At 35.0% G+C, this 20,456-nt stretch overlaps 2 protein-coding genes across 2 annotated transcripts; both read left to right on the forward strand.

Annotated features, from left to right (window-relative positions):
- The first annotated feature begins 164 nt into the window (after positions 1–164).
- Positions 165–7,671, forward strand: LOC110639533 (protein PECTIC ARABINOGALACTAN SYNTHESIS-RELATED). The gene is made up of 11 exons (XM_021790529.2): positions 165–588; positions 1,358–1,408; positions 1,509–1,599; positions 2,351–2,427; positions 3,165–3,253; positions 5,134–5,253; positions 5,406–5,522; positions 5,649–5,792; positions 5,882–6,005; positions 6,093–6,284; positions 6,933–7,671. The coding sequence occupies exons 1-11, from the start codon at positions 298–300 to the stop codon at positions 7,290–7,292; spliced, it is 1,656 nt and encodes a 551-aa protein (XP_021646221.1). The 5' UTR covers positions 165–297; the 3' UTR covers positions 7,293–7,671.
- A 4,159-nt stretch (positions 7,672–11,830) lies between these two features.
- On the forward strand, positions 11,831–20,029 carry LOC110639529 (uncharacterized). Its single transcript, XM_058149673.1, has 15 exons — positions 11,831–11,945; positions 12,038–12,122; positions 12,643–12,784; positions 12,910–13,167; positions 13,407–13,581; positions 16,940–17,008; positions 17,089–17,245; positions 17,377–17,474; positions 17,886–17,944; positions 18,030–18,164; positions 18,249–18,493; positions 18,588–18,738; positions 18,972–19,047; positions 19,120–19,170; positions 19,632–20,029. The coding sequence occupies exons 1-15, from the start codon at positions 11,921–11,923 to the stop codon at positions 19,850–19,852; spliced, it is 1,947 nt and encodes a 648-aa protein (XP_058005656.1). The 5' UTR covers positions 11,831–11,920; the 3' UTR covers positions 19,853–20,029.
- Positions 20,030–20,456: the final 427 nt, after the last annotated feature.

Below are 20,456 nucleotides of genomic sequence, written 5' to 3' on the forward strand. Positions count from 1 at the left end.
ACGCATTGAAACTTCTTAATTTCAAATTCCAACTCTTGCATTTAACAAATGTTTCAAATTCCTACAGCTCGATAAACGCATCGTTTTTGATGCTGATAGGGCTTCGTGACATAATGACCAAATACCCTTAGTATAAAGCTACAATTACAGATTTGGCATTTTAAGAATCGAGTCCTGAGACTCGATCTGAACTGAACTTACCACTACCACGGCCACTGCTACGACGGTGAGTGAAAAATAAAAGCGGGAGGTCTTTTTCAGTTTCATTAGGAGCTGGCTTTCAGTCCGAAGCGAGCTATGGCGGAGCTCAGGCACTCGAGCTCGCTCGGGGCCAGAGCTTCCAACTCTCCAATGAAGCGGGATGAGGACGCGTCGCCTCTTATACACGAAAATGTTACAGATGACGACGATCACCACCACGCCCGTCATCACTTCACCAGAGATCGTGACCGTCCGTTTTGGTCCAATCTACCATTCTTCGGTGACGATCTTAGGTTTTCTCCTTGCAATTCCAGGATCTCGTTAATTTTGCTCGGTATTATAGTTCTTGCTGCATTGATCTCGGTTTTCTCGATCTTCCATCAATTGGTGAGTCTATGTTATTATAAAATGCATTTGTGCATAAATAGTTGATCATTGAGTTATTTTCGGTGATTTGATATTTGGATTCGGTTTGCAAGTTTTTTACGGAGCTGTGAGATTTGTTTGATTTGATTTCCTTGTATCCTTGTGTCTATATGGACTAATGAGACTATGTTTTTTTTCTCTGTTGGAGCTTTATTTTATAGAATTTAGTTTCCTAATGTATTATTTGAGTAGAGTTTATATTTATTGTATCAGAAGTTATAAAATTCTTTGCTTGTTGAATCATTTGGTGTGTTGGAGTTTCTGAAATTGGTTGCTGTTTGCTTTGTTGATTAAAGAATGTCATGTCATGAACTACTTTTTTGCATTTTATTGCATTATGTAAAGTAGAATATGGAGTCAACTTTGGACACCATTAATTGCATTTTGCCCTGCACTTCTATTTGGGGTATTTGTTCTTTTCTTCATCTTCTGATTTTATCGTATGCTAAGTTTTAAGTTTTTCACTATTTGTTGTTCAAGTTTAATTTGGAAATTGTGTTATGGACTTATGGTTTCTGACATTTATAAGTTAAGTGCTTGCTAGAATTTTTTTGGAATGAAAAGGTCATGCATGCTGCTTGCATTGAAATTATGGAATCGAAAGTATGATGCAGAATAGCTTCTTCCTTATTTTTTTTTTTTTCTTCTGTGTGTGTGTGTCTATCTTCATGTGTATTTGCCATTATAATTTTTCAGTTTCACTAATAACCTTCCTTGGAATTTTTTGTAGAATGCTCCCTACTTGTGTAAAAAAGATGGAATTGTACTTCATTGTCCATATGTAAGTTCTTGGAGGATCAGATCTTGTTATTTCTATTTACTGTCTTCTCAGTTGCATTTTTTTTTAAATCTTATTGTATTATTCATTTGCTTCATTTTAGGTCAAGGAACCTGCTTCGCTCTGGGAGAATCCATATTCTGCAACAACCTCTTGGAAGCCTTGTGCTGAGCGCCGCAATGGTGGAATATCTGGTGATTTGCCAAAAACTGAAAATAACACTTGGATATTGTTCTCCTCTATTCCATAATTATGTGGATTAGGATAGTATTATTAAAAAAAGAAATAAGGATCACACCATCAACTTGGAAGGTTGATGCCATTTATTCTGGGAAGTACTCTTTCATTAAATGCAGTAATGCACTATTCCAGTTCTATCCCTACTTTGTGATTAGTAACTACTTTATGTTTCTCTGCAACAGTAGAAATATATTTTATATCAGAGATTGTTTGTTTAAAATATCTAAGTAACACCCATTGTTTTCAGGGCATATGGATTTTTTTTTTTGTTCATTTCTGAGATAACTAATTTGCTTGATGCATGGGAATGTTTCAAATAGTTCATAGCTTTTCAGTGCTCTAATTTTTGTCACTGATCTATGATTATCTATAAGACTCAAGGGCTTTTTTAAGGGCATTATTATTTGTGTTTCATGAAATCTTGACTATTTAGCAATAGTAATTAGTGCAGATGTTCTATCATGAGGCAGTTTATAGTTTTCAATTCTATATTTAAGCTTATAAATTAAAATATGATATGGATGGGAAGTGAATGAACTTCAGAAGAGCTCATTCAGTTGTAACATATTTTAGCTTTATTTGCTAATTATATCTAACCAAACAAAAGAATCCCAGTTATGTCTTGTCAGAAAAGATAAGCTTGAATGTTCTAACTTTCTTCTTTGCTGTTCATTGGTTTTGTTAATTTTTCTTGAATCTTTGCAGATGTTCCTCCAGAGAATGAAACAACTGGTTACATATTTATCCATGCTGAGGGTGGTTTGAATCAGCAAAGGATTGCTGTATGGACTTTTCTCCATTTTACTCTCTCTCTCTCTCTCTCTCTCTCTCTCTCTCTCTCTCTCTCTCTCTCTCTCTCGTTATATATGTGTGTGTGTGCGTGTGCGTGTGTGTCTTTTATATTCAGTGGATTGGAAATTTCTTGAACTATTGTTGTTAAAACATGATTTATTCTTCCTGAAATAATTGTGGATTTTGACATGATTTATGTTATAAATCCTAGATTCTGGCACAGTATGTCCTTGATTTAGATAGAAAATTAGCCATATAGGCACAAGTGGAAGTGTCTGATACAATGCCCTGGGGAAAGGAGGATTTCCGATAACTAGATGTCTGTGCCTATTGGGCTATAAGAAGGGACAATCCTCTACATCTTAGGATACATTATGTAGTTCACTAGTCACATTCTTTATATGGCTCCTCTAAGTGACCATTGTTACCAAAAATGTGTATTGTGTTGGCTTTCCTATAATGTTACAAGCAAAGTTCAAAGTTATCAAATCAGAATCTTTTGATAAGGTGGTTTGGACTTTCTAATTACTTGTATTTTGTTTTGCTGATGCCTTCTTAATGCTTGATCTAGGTTATTATGCTAGTTCTTTCTTTGTTCCATAAGCCTTTTTAATTTTAAGGAAAATGATTTTCCTTTGAATGATTCTCAAAAATTATGCTGATTCATTCTATTTAATTATTTGTAAGGAACTTCAGAGTGATTTAATCCTAGTGAATTTGCATGCAGATATGCAATGCAGTGGCTGTGGCCAAAATAATGAATGCCACCCTTATTTTGCCTGTGCTGAAGCAGGACCAGATTTGGAAAGACCAAACGTAAGATATCGTCACCTGTATTCTTATGCATATGTTATTGTCACGGCATTGATATTGAGAGCTCACATGCACACACACATATATAGAGTATCTTCTTAACACATGTTATTTGATGCTGGGAATTTAAAAATGATGTTCAGTTGGAGGAAGTATGTGCCCTTGATGTCTCACATATTGATTGTCATAAATCTTCAACAATAATGCCTAGTCTTAATAAAAATGATGCTAGGATATTTTTTTTCTTATGCTGAGATCCTGTAACAAATGTAACCAAAACTTATATTCCTTTTCACGGGGAATTCCATCAATCAAAATTCTTGACTTCATAAACTCAACTCAACTCAACTCAACTAAGCTTTTATCCCAAAAATTTGGGGTCGGATATATGGATTCGCTTTTTTAACTCTAAACGATTTTGGGTTAAATCCTCAGAAATGTATAATGCTTCTAGGTCATGTTGTATTACTCTCCTCCAAGTCAATTTAGGTCTACTCCTTTTTTTTTCTATCCTCTAACCTAATGTGCTCTACTTATTTAAATGGAGCCTCTATATGTCTACGCTTCAAATAACCAAACCACCTGAATCTCCCTTCTTTCAACTTATCTTCAATTGGCACCACTTCTACCTTTTCTCTATATCTATTCTAGTATAGCCACTCATCCATCTTAACATTCTCATCTCTGCAATTCTTATCTTAGACACATATGACTCTTTCAGTGCCCAACACTCACTACCATATAACATAGCATGTCGTATGGCTATACGCTAAAATTTTTCTTTCAACTTATTGGGAATCTTGCGATCACATAAAACTCCCGTGGCATGTCTCCACTTCAACCATCTGGCTTTAATCCTATGACTAACATCCTCCTCACATCCCCCATCTACCTGAAGGACTAAGCTGAAATATTTGAAGTGGTTACTTGGGGACAGTACCACTCCATCCAAACTAACTCCTTCCCTATCACCAGTTTGGCCTTCACTGAACATGCAATGCATGTATTCTGTCTTCGTTCTACTTAACTTAAAGCTCTTTGACTCTAGAGTACTTCTCCAAAGCTCTAGCTTTCTATTGACTCCTTCTCGTGTCTCATCTATCAGAACAATATCATCCGCAAACATCATGCACCAAAGAATACTCTCTTATAAATGTTTCGTCAATTCATCTAAAACTAATATAAAAAGGTAAGGGCTTATAGCTGATCCTTGGTGTAATCCAATTGAGATCGGAAAATCTCTTATGTCCCCTCTCACTATGCGCACAATAGTACTTGCTCCTTCATACATATCTTTCAACACTTGTATGTACCTAATAGATGCCCTCTTTTGTTCTAACATACTCCATAAGACATCTCTTGGAACACTATCATAAGCCTTCTCCAAATCAATAAAAACTATGTGTAAATCTTTCTTCACATCACTATATTTCTCCATCAAGTTTCTAATGAAAAAGATCGCTTCCATAGTTGAATGACTGGGCATGAAGCCAAATTGATTGAGAGAGATAGAAGTATCATGATGTAGTCGATGTTCTACAACTCTCTCCCACAACTTCATAGTATGGTTCATGAGTTTAATTCTCCTATAGTTTGAACAATTCTGTATGTCTCTCTTATTTTAAAACTAGGTGTTAAAATACTCTTCCTCCATTCATCAGGCATTTTCTTTGAATTTAGAATCTTATTAAATAATTTAATTAACCATGCCACTCCCATATCTCCCAAACACTTCCACACTTCAATTGGTATTAAATAATTCTTGACTTCATAAACACATTATTAAAATTGGGTAAGAGTTTTTCATGCTGTTTTAGATTACAGCATTCAAAAGGAAACTTAAATGCATGCTTTTATTTAATAATATTTCTTGAAACGTGCAGGAAATTTGAAGACATTTTTGATGTTGATCATTTCATTGACTATCTGAAGGATGATGTGCGAATTGTTCGTGACATACCTGAGTGGTTTACTGACAAATCAGAATTGTTCTCAAGCATAAGGTTTGATTCTTTACTTTTCTTTCATTATTTTTTTTTAATTTATTGGTTTACATTCTCTGGGCCCACCAAATGAGGTTTGGCATAGGCGTGTGAATTCCATTGTGTTGCAGTTAAAATTCGTTTTTTGAAAAATTTTGTAACTTGTGTTGTAGACGGACAGTGAAAAATATTCCAAAATATGCACCTGCTCAATTCTATATGGATAATGTTCTACCTCGAATTAAGGAGAAGAAGATAATGGCCCTAAAGCCCTTTGTTGATCGGCTTGGGTAAGTCATGGAAGTTGAGATCTGTATGGTTCTATGCTAAAAAATTTTCTTTTGTTGGAAAAATGGACTTTGGGTTTTTCCTTCTCTTTTTAATTTCTTTAGTTTTTGAGTTTGTGCTTGGTTCAGGTATGATAATGTTCCTCCAGAAATCAACAGGCTAAGGTGCAGGGTGAATTATCATGCTCTGAAATTTCTTCCTGAGATAGAGCAGATGGCTGATTTATTGGTATCAAGGATGAGGAACCGTACAGGAAGTTCAAATCCGTATATGTAAGTGAAACTTGCATCTGAAGTTGACAGCAACATACTGAGTTCTGTTATAATTATAAATTATGTTATTAACCATTATTATCACACAGGGCTCTTCATCTTAGATTTGAGAAAGGGATGGTGGGTCTATCATTCTGTGATTTTGTGGGAACTAGAGAGGAGAAAGCTAGAATGGCTGAATACAGAAAGAAAGAATGGCCTAGACGGTATAAGGTGCAAGATTTGTAAGCTTTCTGGTTTTGGTTAGAACACCAAATAAACATGGATATATCATGTGCTTTCTGGTGATACAATGTGCAGAATGGTTCCCATCTATGGCAACTGGCTTTGCAAAAGCGGAAGGAAGGACGGTGCCCTCTTGAACCTGGGGAAGTGGCAGTGATTCTTCGAGCAATGGGTTATCCTAAGGAAACTCAGATTTATGTTGCTTCTGGCCAGGTTTATGGTGGGCAAAATCGGATGGCTCCATTGAGGAACATGTTCCCAAATCTGGTAAGGCCTTCAAGTCCTTGATTATCTTCTTATTTGAATCATTTCTACCCAATTTTCCATTTATAAATCGAACTGATGACTGGCCATGTTCAGGTAATGATCGTATGTTTCTATTTTGTATGTCATTAGCCTTCTCTATGCTAGATGGAATAAGAAATCATTTGCATCAATCTCATTGTCACATTTTGGCCACATATAGCATATGTAATTAGCTATAAAAATGAAAATTTGGGTAGAAAGTCCACACTTAATAGGATGGTCTCCAGTTGTTCACCTTGTCAATTGATAGTCACCCCTATGATTATCTCATTAATCTTCAAAAGATCATCAAATGAAAAAAAAAAAAAATATATTTGCTTTGGTTGCTGTCTGAATTATCTTGGCATGTAAACTGGAAGATCTAAGGACTAAACTGTGGGATATAGACCTGACCATGGTCCGGTTTGGATCCATAGCCAGACAGTTTTCTTTCCATTTGATTCGGACTGGAACCGGCTTTTTTTTCTCTTTTAAAATAAATGAAAAAAAAAAAATCAATCATTGGATTGGATCCAAACTGCAACTGGACTGGCACAAACTAGTGGCCATGTCTAATTATATGTTGTATAATTCTTTTTCTTAAGTTCTTATTGTGAGACAATATAACAGGTAACAAAGGAGGAGCTGACTACCAAGGAAGAGTTGGATGGTTTCAGAAAGCATGTAACAAGCTTGGCAGCCCTTGACTTCTTGGTTTGCCTCAAGTCTGATGTTTTTGTGATGACCCATGGAGGCAACTTTGCTAAATTGATAATCGGGGCACGACGGTACATGGGTCACCGTCAAAAATCCATAAAACCAGACAAGGGGCTAATGTCTAAATCTTTTGGAGATCCTTACATGGGCTGGGCAACTTTTGTAGAAGATGTGATTGTTACCCATCAAACACGAACTGGGTTACCTGAAGAGACCTTCCCTAACTATGACCTTTGGGAAAACCCTCTGACTCCTTGCATGTGTAAAGCTTGACCACATGTATTTCTAGCTAGAATTTTCACTAATTTTATTCAAGGATCATGTCTATATAGAAGCTGCATGTCATTGTTTGAGAAACTGATTCTTGTATCTATAAGGAAGAAATTCAGAGTTCAGACTGGCTGATGGATTTGGGTGAGGAACATGATATGCTATAACAGGTAACGTGGCTTGCTAGAGTTTTATTTTGGCAAGGTTTTGTCGTGTTACCATTTGTAGTAACATTCTCTTTGCTGTGATTGAGGTTCAGCAGTTTTGTCTTCAAAACAATAGATAAAGTAAAACAGCTGTGTTAAACACAAATTGATTATTTTTGTGTATCATTTGAATCCTGTAAATTACTAGTCGAAATGTTCAAATTTCCTACTTTTTAGTTAAAGTTGCAAATGGAAATGCATGAGCTATTCAGAAAATAAAGGGCTGGATGGAGCTGGATTGTAAGGCTCATTCAGAGGATGGCACTTTTGCTGCTATCATAGGCTTTGTGGCTACTGTCTTGGGCCTGGCTAAGTTTTGATAAATTTTTGGAATTTCTAAGGGATTTAACGTTGCATGTAAAAAATTAAATGTTAGCGGACTGGTTACGGTCGAATGCCGACAACAGTTAGCTGTTGAAGATTAAAAATATAATAATTAAAACTGTTAATTTCTCTTTAAATGCAAATCATTAATGTATAGTTTGGGTTTTAAATTATTAAGTGGAATATCGATGGGGAATTGGGGTGAGTAGTGTAGCTGACTAATCGCCAATGCGCTTTCAACATCGACTAGAATAAGAAAGAGTAGAAAGTTGAGCAAAAGTAAATTGTAACACCCCAAAATTTTAAATTTTATGAGCATTTTTGGTATTTTAATTTTATTTAAATTTTAGAAATTTTTTTGAGATTTTTCGGATTTTAAAAATCGGATTCGATTTTTCGAAAATATAAACTTTGATGAATTTTAAAAATTAATTTAAAGACCACGTGGCAAAACTAAAAATATATTTGGAGTCTACGTATTTTTCTGAGTTTTCTGAAATTTTTTTCGGAATTTTTGGACCTCATTTTCGGTCCCGAGGCAGAGTAAAAATTCAAAATTTTATATTTCGAATCGAACCGGCCGAATCGAACCGGACCGGATCGGACCGATCGAATCGGACCGGCTCCCTTCCCTTTTTCTTCCCCGCGTGCGTTGTTCCCTCTTCCTTTTCTCTCTCCTCTCTCCCCTGCCGCCGGCCAGCCACCCCCCCACTGCCACCTGGCCGAGCGCGCCACCCGACCTCCCGGCCAGTGGCCGCCGAGCAGTGGCAGCTCGTAATTTCCTCCCTCGCAGCGATGTTCGGCTTCTCCGGCCAAAATCCAGCCGATCCGGCCACCAATTGGACCGGGTCTTGTGTCTAAAATCATCTACTCGGCGAGAGCTTTTCATAGACACCAAGAACGCCGAAATCCATCGAGCGGTTTGTCCGATTTTTGCTCGGGAAGATTTTAGCCCATTTTGACTTTTGGACTAGATTTCTCCAAACCGTGAATCACACTAGAAAACCGAGAGTACCAGAGCGCTCCACTCGTCGAGAGCTTCGCGGCGACATAAATTTCGAATTTTTTCGACACCGTTTTTTGGTGGGTCCCACGGAATTTTGCAGTGTCTTTTCAAGCATTAAATGAGCTTAGAAAATTCTGAAAAATTTATGTACTAACCCCCGTGTTATGGGCTTCGTGTAGGTATCCTCAATTCGCGGAAATTCGACAGTTGACCGGGTCTGCAAATTTCGGGCCAGACAGACCCGTTACCGGAAAAGTCTCCGAATTGGACCGAGGTTTTGGCTAGCCCCCCATTGTCAGATGTCCCGAGCGCGTTCCCGAAGTCGGAATTGGCAAAGGTAAACCCGAACCTTGCTTTTTCGTAATTTTCTAGTGCTTAAATAGGATTAAAAATCCATAAAATATTCGTGGTAGCTTAGAAAATTATGATTCTTTTTGCAATAGCTTAGTAATATTGCTAAGGACCGCGGGGCAAAGTTTTAGAATTTTTAGAGCTTATTTGGGCAGTTTTTGCAAAAATGGTCAATTATAAGGACTAAATTGAAATATTACATACTGTGATGGATGATTGATTTGATGGGCCCAGGAGGGGCTGTGTGATATGATTGAGCTGTGGATATATGGATTGTAAATATAGAAGTGTGTTTTGAGCCATTTTGCAGGTTGGGTAGGTCCTAGGTATAGGGGAGACTCTGCCGGATTTTCGGCACGACTTAGGACGTATTGGTCTTTTTCTTTGTTTGTATTGAGTCAAATTTATTAAATGATTGTAATAAAATTATCAGGTGAGCCGGAATGACCTTCTTCCTCCGCCACCGCCACGATGATTGTCGTCAAGTGCGAGTAAAATATTAATTTTAATTGTAATTTTGATATTATTATATGTTCAGTCTGCCCATGCATCACTTATATGCATATATTTATGTAGTTAAACTCTAGGCACGATTTATGATGCATTGATAACTGTTAAAGTGCCATGATGTTGTTGCGGTAATTTGGAGCAGTGTGCGTGCGTTGGCATGCGTGTGATGTAGTGTGGACTATGGATAGGACGGGTAGTCACGGCTTGAGTTCTTCGCTGGGACCCGATCCTTCGAGGGGTAGTCACGGCTTGAGTTCTTCGCTGGGACCCTCGATTTGGTTTATTAAGCGAAAGTCCGGCTTGAGTTCTTCACGGCACGAGTTGGATTTAAGAGAGCTGTATAGGGGATCAGCTCCCATATGTTATGATTGATGCTAGAGGGTGCGTGAGTGCTCCAAATTACCTTTTTGATGTTATAATGTGAAAATGTTGTTGATATTGCATTTCACTCTACAGGGTGCATTAGTTTTAGAGATTATGGTTAAAATTGATATTTTACTCTCTGAGTCGAACGCTCACTCCTGTTCAATATTTTTTTTCAGGCTACAGGAGGATTTTATTTTGGTTAACCTGCTTTTCTCCTTCGCAGGTTGTTTATCGATATTTGTGTAATTTTATTTACTCCTAGAATTTTCGCATGTGTTAGAAGTATTTATTTGATTATGGTCTGTAATATTATTATCATGTTGGACCTGTAAACGTATAATGATATGCATGTTTGATGGATTGGATGAGGGAGCTGAGCTCCCCAATTGAGTATTTATTATGTTTACAGGTCGGGTGAGTCGAAAACTCCCCGTTGGAAAGTCCATTTTATGGCCGGACTCTGTCCGTTTGTTTTCTTGATATTGGGCCCAAATGGGCCTTAGAGTTGGGTAAATGAATAGTTAAGGCTTACTACGGGCCTCGGGGGCTTTAGGCTGGCCCAGGTCCTAGTGCCGGTCCGGCCCATAGGTTGGGTCGTGACATAAATTGATTTTCATTAACAAACAATTAATAGATAAAATAAATTGCAGTTTCATTTTGGAAAATTTTTTAAGTAAAATTAATTATTTTATTTTTTATATAATTATACAATAAAAATATATTAAAAACGAATTTATATTTAATTCATGCTTTCATTTTATATATTTTAATTAATTTTATATAAACCTCAATATACAAATTTAATTTAATAATTATTAAATTTTTCTATGTAAATTAATATTACATGATATCTTATTAAAGTGCAATTATTATAAATTTAATTTTATATAAAAAAAATTAATAATTAATATTAATCAATACTTGAAAAGAAAATTGACTATAATTTAATAATGGTAAAAAAAAAGGAGAGAAAGAATAATAGTAATACGGTTTTCTATCATAAAGTATAATACTTTATTTTCTATAAAATAAAACTTACCTTATCACAACAAAGTGAAAAAAACAAAATAAAGTAAAACAAAGTAATCATATAACGGTATTGCTCTTCTTGCTTATTTTTCTCGGGGTAATTTACTATTTGCTCTTTAAGTATCGGCTGATTTTTATATATTTTAAAAATTAAATGATTTAATTTTTTATTTATGTTTTGATTCAAATTATAGATTATTTTATCTAATATTATCATTAATTTAAGTAAAAAAAATAAATATACACTCTATTTAATTAAGATAAATTTATTATTTAATTTATAAATTTTGACAAATATTATAATTTAATTTTTATATTTTAAAAATTGATCACCCTGTATTTAATAATTATTAAAATTACTAGAATTTGATTTTTTTTATCTTATTAACTTTCTTCTTTTTAAAATTTTTCTTGAAATTTTTTATAGAATAAAAAAATTAATTTATTTAATAATAATTAATTTTAATAAAAAAAATATAAAAAAATGACTAAATCATTTAATTTTTAAAATAAAAAAAATCAAATTTTATCAATTAAATCTCATAATTCATAATAAATTTTCTTTAAATGAATAAAATATATATTTATCTTTTCAAAAAAATTTTAATTTTGATAAAAATGTAATTGAGACTAAATTATTAAATTTTTAAAATAAAAAAATCAAATTATAATATCTATAATCCAAATGCTAAATGGTAAATTTCTCTTCTTTTCGTTACCCAAATGCCAATTGCTGAGGTATCTTTCCCAGGAAAAATAGAACACAGTTGGAAACTGAAAACGACTAACCAGAGGATTCCGACACGTTAAGTCCTCCACTGTCCACCCCATTAAATATAATGCAAAGATTGTCTGCTATTTCATGTACCCATTTATCATCCTTATCCATGATTTTAATCATCTTCTTCTCATTGATGAATAGCGCCACATTCTGGTAATATTCTCACTTTCTTTAGCAGCTAGCAGAGCTGATTTGGAAGAAATCATGAACGTCCATTTCGTTATCTCTGTGTTTCTCTTATTGGCAGTTTCTCTCCTCAGGTTCTTCTCTTTCTCTGTCGCTGATTTTCTTTTCCCCTTTGGTATTAGCATAGCATTATTATTATTAATTGATTCTGAGTGTTGAAGATGGAAGTAGTTACTATTTGGATGCCTAGATTTTACTTTAGTAATCATAGGTCCACTTTCTATGCTATAATTTATCTCAGCTTTTTCATCTTCAATGGCTATGTTGAAATTCGTGAGAAACCCAGAACCTGAAATCATTTCTTGGCACTAGTATGCTTGGGACTGCAGCTTGTTCCTTGTTCGTAGATAATGTCCTGTTTTCCTCCTTTTTTTTTTTCTTTTTTTTTTTCTGTTTTTCCCACAATTTACTCGCTAGCCAAAGAGAGCAACTAGATTGTTAAACTTTGGTTACGCAATTTTCACTAGCTATTCCCAATCCTTGTCAGACATTAGAAACTAGAAAGCAAGAAATGAATTTACCTTGAATTGAATAATACTTGATTCTGTCTCATTCTGTCAATCTAAATGCATGTACAAATGAGATTCATTTCAGGGTGTCATCCGAGATGGAGCGGGCAAGCTTCCCACCCAGAGGTTGGAACTCTTATGATTCCTTTTGCTGGACTGTTTCTGAAGAAGAATTCTTGCAAAATGCTGAAATCATTTCTCAGCGTCTTAAAGCTCATGGATATGAGGTGTAAACATAGCTGATGACTGCAATTTAACTTTTCTATTGGTGTTTTAAGGACAACGAGAATGGAAAATTTGGCGAGTGCAATGTAATTGTTTTATGTATTTTAATCTTTTCTATTATGTGCAGTATGTTGTTGTAGACTACCTTTGGTATAGGACAAAGGTGCCAGGTGCTTATGTGGATTCTCTTGGATTTGATGTAATTGATCAATGGGGAAGGATGACCCCTGACCCAGATCGGTGGCCTTCTTCCAGAGGTGGGAAAGGATTCACTGAAGTAGCAAAGAAAGTACACAGCATGGGCTTGAAGTTTGGGATTCATGTTATGAGAGGAATAAGCACACAAGCATACAATTCTAACACCCCTATCCTGGATACTATCAAGGTATTACGCCCAAAAATCCCTTAATTCTTTTTTCAATGTCAAATGTAGAATATTTAAAGCAAAAAGTGATTCTTTTTTCAATATCAAAAGTAGAATACTTAAAGCAAAAAGTAATTCTTTTGTCAATGTCAAAAGTAGAATACTTAAAGCAAAAAGTGCCATTTAAGACTTAAGCTTAACAATCTGATGTGTTGATATTCTAAAATAATTCTTCAGCCTTTACTTTCACTTCTCATTAGGGAGGTGCATATGAAGATTCTGGACGACAATGGCGGGCCCAAGACATAGGGATCAAGGACAGAGCCTGTGCATGGATGCAACATGGTTTCATGAGTGTAAATACCAAGTTAGAAGCAGGAAAAGCTTTCTTGAGGTCACTTTACGAACAGTATGCTGATTGGGGTGTAGATTTTGGTAAGTGATATAATGAACTGAAATCTGGCTTTATTTAGCCATTACGTTCTGAAGCATGGGAGCTCTATTAGGGTCCTTTCAAATTTCATTACAGGACTAGACAATTACTTACACTGCACTTCTTGTCAACAATGGCAAATTACATTTTTAACAAAGAATAATTGTATCTAAGAGGATGCTTTGCTTGACATTGAATGTACTACGTGATGCATAATAAAAGCTGGATATGGTTTGCTTCAAAAAATGGAAAATTATATGTTAATGCAATATTCTGTTATGAGTAAGGAGTAGAGCAGTTAGGAGGTTAGTCTAGTAGTTAAATAGAAAGATTTTATTGTACTAGTCTATTGTAATTACTCTCCAGTTAATTGTAATTGTAGAGAGCAGTTATAGGATCAAAAGAAGTATAAATATGAACTTAATTGTAAAGAAGAGACTGTCCAATATCATTAATAATCAAAGATATCTCTCATCTCTGAATTATTCTCTTTTTCTTCTAATCTACTCTCTTCTCTTTTCTCATCTACTTCTATTATTTTCTCATCTATTTCTATCTCTCTCATTCTTCTGTTTTAGTAAGTGTGCAGGCTCATATGTAACAAATTGGTATCAGAGCTATTAGATTGGTGGGCAACTACTGAAAATTTTTTCATGGGAGTTGCATCTATGGCAGATTACTCTTCTCAAAATACCAGGTTTCTTCTATTCTTCTCTCTTCTTCTCTTCTTCCCTCTAATTCTTCTTCTTCTCTGAAATTCCTTCCTTCTTTCCCTCTATTCTTCTTCTTCTTCTTCTTCTTCTTCTTCTTCTTCTTCTTCTTCTTCTTCTTCTGTTCTTACTTTTTTGATCTATGCTCTTCCTCTCTTGTTCTCCTTTCTTCTATTTCTCTTCCCTTTCCTCTATTCAGATTTCTTTTTTATTCTTCTTTCTTTCTTGAATTCTTGAATCAAAATTTTTTTCTTCTGTCAATTTTTGGTTCTTTCTTCTGTTTCTTTTCTTTAATTTTTCACTTCCTACATTTCAAGAAACTTGTTTCTTGAAATTCTTGGAATTTCTAGAAGCCTGTTTCTTCCTCCACCTTTTCCCTAATTTCTTCTCTTTATTCTTTCTTGAAATTCTTGAAATCCTTGTTTCTGTATCAATTTTTCTTCTCCAGTCTCTATAATTTTTCTTCTCTAAGAAATAAAATTTTCCAACATCCTACTCATCCTTCTACAAGATGATCATGGAAGACCATCATTGAAAACAGAAATTACTTGATAGGATTATGGAAGCTGTTGAAAGATGATTAAAAAAGCAGGAAGAATTGTTATTACAAAAATTAGAGAAATATGAGAAGTCATTTCAAGAGAAAATTGACAAAGTGTTTGAAGCAATTCAAGTGGTAAAGGAAAATGTTGCAGTCTTTAATAATGAGGATCCACTTCTTGAAAATTCAAGTGAAGAACAAGATATCTTTGATGAAACTTCCAATAAGAAAGACAAGTGTATTGAGATGGAGCAAGATCAGGATTTTTTTTTTATTTGTCTAGCGCAAGAGAGGAATATGAGGAAGAGAAGGATAAAGATGGTGATGATAGGAAACTAGAGTTGACAATGGGGAATGCAGAAGCCAGGCCTGAAATTCTTGCTGTACAAACTTTTGGGAATGTTCCTGAAAACAAGATAAAGAAGCTACAAAAAATGTGGTTACTGTAAGCAAGTGGCAGAATTTTAGGAGCCAAGATGGTAAGTTCAGCTGTTGTAATCCTATAAATCTCATAGAAAATGAATGGGAAATATCAAGAAGGGAAAAGAAAAAAGTTCAGCCATCAAATGGTATTATGATCTTTAAGGAACAAGCATGGAAAATTTGGAGAAGAAAAAGGAAAAAAGTTCAGCCATCAAATGGTATTATGATCTTCAAGGAACAAGCATGGAAAATTTGGAGAAGAAAAAGGAAAAAAAAAAAAAAATTCTTTGTTCATTAACAGTTCATACTATCACCTGCAACTTTTAGCCAATTCCATGGGACATGTCAGCTGAAGTATATGATGGAAGTTAACATTTGGTATTCCAAAATTCAGGGAATTAACTGGCCAGTAAAAGAAACTATGGGGGATTCTTACATTCTGTCAGCTGATGAGAAGGCAGCACCTAAAATTCATTTCAATTTCCAACATTTTCTTCATTCTTGAGGACAAGAATGATGTCAAGGAGTAGGGAATGATATGAGTAAGGAGTATAGCAGTTAGGAGGTTAGTCCAGTAGTTAAATAGGAAGATTCTATTGTACTAGTCTATTGTAATTACTCTCCAATCAATTGTAATTGTATAGAGCAGTTATAGGATCCAAAGAAGGATAAATAGGAACTTAATTATAAAGAGAAGACTATCCACTACCATTAATAATCAAAGATATCTCTCATCTCTGAAATATCCTCTTTATCTTCTCATCTACTCACTTTTCTTTTCTCATCTACTTCTATCTCTCTCTCTCTCTCCCTATTCTTCTGTTTTAGTAATTGTGCAGGCTGATATGTAACATATTCCAGCTTCTAAGATCCATTCTTCTCGTTTGAAGTAAGATTTAGATACTATTTATTTACCAAATGTGAGGAATACCTGTCTGTAACCATAACCTGAAAAGAATCAATAGCAAAATTCAAAATTGGATTGCAAATGAGCCTCTCCTAGTAGACTTTTGGCCTCTTCAAGCTTGGTTTGGTTAAAAATCCATCTAGGTTGAGCTCTACCAAGCTCAGTTTAGGCCTCTCAAAGTAGCTTGAGCTTAGTTTGATCTCAGTTCACATGCTAGCTTGAACTTGTTGCAAGCTTTTAACTCAGCAAAGAAGTAGAAGGCAAAGGACCTAAATACAAAAAATTAAAGAGCTATCACCAAAACCTTATGAAAATTTCATGAAAACCTCAAAATAAAATAAGCTTCTTTCCATAAAATATCTTTTTTTTAATTTAATTATTATTTGATCTAAGAAAATAGTTGTGACCAAACTACATTTGCATTTAAACAAGCTTAGATACCCTATAATAAATTACTACCAACTGTTTGTGAACCTTGTTTAGGTATGTCTTGTTTGTTAAACAAGTTTGAAAAAGTTCATTAGCATTGGGAAACAAAAATAAATGCATTTTCTGACTGGAGCTTTGAACTGTTCACTAAAATTTGGTTCATTTGCAGCCTTGATATAAACCAGGACTCAAACTATTGACTTGCATCATGTACATGTAGTCCATTGTATAGGATAAATCACATTTATAGCACCATATATAAATCACATCTGCACAATTTTATAGGATAACTGTGGCTCCAGTTCAATATCTCTAATATAGTCAGTGTTCTTTTCTTCTGTTGTTTGCAGTAAAACATGATTGCATATTTGGCGATGACTTGGATTTAGAAGAGATAACATTTGTATCAGAGGTACATAGAACCTTTTGGGAGACGATGATTTTTGGTTAATTTTTTTTGTAAACGGAGATGATGTATGAAGATTTTGTTCAGGTTCTGAAAAGCTTTATCGCCCCATTATATATTCCTTGTCTCCTGGAACCAGTGTGACACCAGCCATGGCCAAAGATGTAAGCGGGTTAGTCAACATGTACAGGATAACAGGGGATGATTGGGATACATGGGGAGATGTAGCAGCCCATTTTGATGTTTCAAGGTGGATTAGCCTTTCCATATGGACTGAGAGCTTAGAATTTGACTTGGATTTTGATCTTTGCTTCCTGTCTTTTTGGTTATTTTCTTCTTTGTCCTGTCTTGATTTGATGCGATATTGTTCTTCTGCCTCAGGGACTTCTCTACTGCTTGTTTGATTGGTGCCAAAGGTTTGCTGGGGAAGTCATGGCCTGACTTAGATATGCTACCCTTAGGATGGCTTACTGATCCAGGTGATGAAAATTCACAGATATTTGTTCTCATTTATCTATTCTCTTGAGTAATTTTATTCAAAAAGGGGGATTGGTGAGATAGGATGCAACAAAGTAATGTTTGCAACCCAGAGCGCTATCACTTAAATTGAGTTAACAATAAATGCCTGCTGTTAGTTTGCGATAGAAAAATGGCATATGACTTGAGTATTCATCACATTATCCACGGACAAAATTGACGTCTATGTCAATCCTGTTAACAACTTAAACTGGAAAGAATTCTGTTTAGACCCATGAAGCCTTTGATCCTGTGTCAGGATTTACCATTTAAGTTGCAAAGGATAGAATATACGTGATTAGCTTGAAGGGCTTAAAATTTTACTAGAAGAGATGAAGATCCTTAATAATTTTAATACTTTTTTTCTTTTATAGGTTCTAACCAAGGTCCTCATAGAACATGTAACCTTAATATAGATGAGCAGAAAACTCAGGTATGGGCATGTAGCCATATATTAATCATTAAATATTACTTAAAAATGAGTTTCTCTGTTAATTTATTGTATTTTCCCTTCACAGATGACTTTGTGGGCAATGGCCAAGTCTCCTCTTATGTTTGGGGGAGATGTTAGAAAACTTGATGACATCACCTACAATTTGATCACTAATCCTACTATTCTAGAAATAAATGATTTTAGCTCTAACAATAGGGAGGTATGTAACCTTATCTTCTTTAGAGATGTTTGAAATTTTAACCTTCAAGATAATTTTTTATGTATTATTGTGTTGCATGTGCAGTTTCCTTATGTCAGTAGCAGAAAATATTATAATACAAAGCCTCTCCCACAACGATCAACCAGATTACTGAAGGAAGTGAGTACATCACATGGACATGTTTTAGGTCTTAGTAGCTGCAAAGATCCCAATGTAAATTGTTGGTCAACTGAAGCTCTTGACGGAGATATGGAACAGATCTGCTGGGTGGAGAAGTTGGGAAGCCATGGACCTTTATGCCTATACAAGAGAAAGCCTCTTCTAAATTGGTAGTGACACTTTGCCTTCCTAATTAAGTTGTTCCAAATAAAATATTGTGTTGCTTCCACCTCTTTTGACACTATGAATTGAATGGCCATGTAGGGATGAAGGGATTATTTATGGACAAAATAAACACCATTTATTTGCGAGTGATGGACTTGAGTTTTGCTTGGGTGCTTCTGCAAGACAGAAGCTTACTTCAGAAGAATTGAAAAGCTGTTCATTCTCACCTTGTAGATGGGATGCCAACCAGGTACTTTTAAATTTTAATTCTCAATCCAATGCAGAAGAGATGTGGCACAACGTCCTTTTGAAAAAGAAAAGAAAGAAGGCAATTGACATTCTCTTGTCAAATAATGGATATTTAAATAATTATTAAGTTGTTGAGCAGAACAAGTGTTTGTTTTCTTGTTGTTATTGGATTTGACATCTTTCCAAACCAGAGCTCATGAATGAAACTTGAAAGCTACTTATAACTTTTAACAGATATGGGAGTTGAAAAATAATGGAGCCCTCATCAGCAATTACTCTGGTCTCTGCGCTAAAGTCAATTCAGTTAAAGGTAATACACTTGGAATTGGAGCTGATTTTCTGCATGTACAATGGGCATCACCGTAGACATTTCTAAATGCAGCTAAAACCATTTCCACTGGAGTTCGGTCTTGGGTTGCAGCTGGAAGAAAAGGTCTGATTCCTTCAAAATTCTTGATAAAATTTGGCTTCAAATATCTTATTATTACTGGGCTGTAAATTAATTTAAAAGATCTTGCACCATGGTGGAAGGAGGCTAAAAGTACCATTTTAATAATGTTATACTAGAAAAGATGGCATGTCTCTTCTATTTGTTCTTTCTTGAAATTATGGTAACTTATTGCACTCATTCACTCCTTATTTATTTGTTTATTTACTTTTTTTTGGGGGGGCGGGCGGCATAGATGTTAATTTAATGTTTTTGACTGCCTAAAGAGAGAGCACTCTTTCCCATGTTTACTGCGAACATCTCTTCATGCTTGCAACTTTGGTGGCTTCCCACCATACTTAAGATTGATAAATTAGGCATATATCCACATCATTTATCTAAAATCTTTATCATTTTTTTTAGTTCTCAACATAACAATAATTTGTTTCACCTGACTGTTCACGCAGGAGAGATATATGTTGCGTTTTTCAATCTGAACCCAGAGAAGACGGTAATATCTGCAAAGATTTTGGACATGGATAAGGTATTTCCTGTGAAAAACTGGAATCAAACTTCATGTAAATGCAGAGAAGCTTGGAGTGGTAAAGATTTTGGAGTGATAAAAGATTCAATATCAATTGCAGTAGAGATACATGGTTCTGCACTCTTTGTCCTAAAATGTGACTAGTATAGATTGATTGGATGCAGATGAAATATTTTTGTGTTTCCAATCCACTCCACCCCATATTCAAATTCACAGAAATGTGGGATCTGTTTATTAAATGTAATGAGGGCCTATACCAATTAAGTTTTGTATCATTAACTATTCTGTCACACATTCTTTTATTTTTCCGTTTTGTTTAGAGATATCTTCTTCTACTCTTGAGAGTTATTTCAAGGGTTAGTGGAGTACTGGCAGAACCCAGGGTCGATAGTCAGGTAATCTCAAAACTCAAAGAGGTGGTTTGAGGGATATCTAGTTGTTATGCTTATTATTACTGAATGCATCCTTAACACATAGACCAGAGGAATGATGAGCTTGTACTGAGGTTCTCAAGTATCTTATATTTTGATCTTGAAAGTCCTAAGAAGCTTTACTGCATAAGAACTAGCTCGCTTACTTGTAAAGACAAAACAGTGAGAATCACTAATGGAATTCACTGAACATCCCACAAATAAGATTTCCTATAGGTTGAGTGCTACTGTTCATGTCATCATGCATGATGACTGCTGCCATTTTCAATTGAAATTTTGAAAAATCATGACAACTGTTTAATTGTTTGCCTTTTGAA

This window comes from Hevea brasiliensis, chromosome 7, assembly GCF_030052815.1.
Source record: "Hevea brasiliensis isolate MT/VB/25A 57/8 chromosome 7, ASM3005281v1, whole genome shotgun sequence".
NCBI lineage: Eukaryota > Viridiplantae > Streptophyta > Magnoliopsida > Malpighiales > Euphorbiaceae > Hevea > Hevea brasiliensis.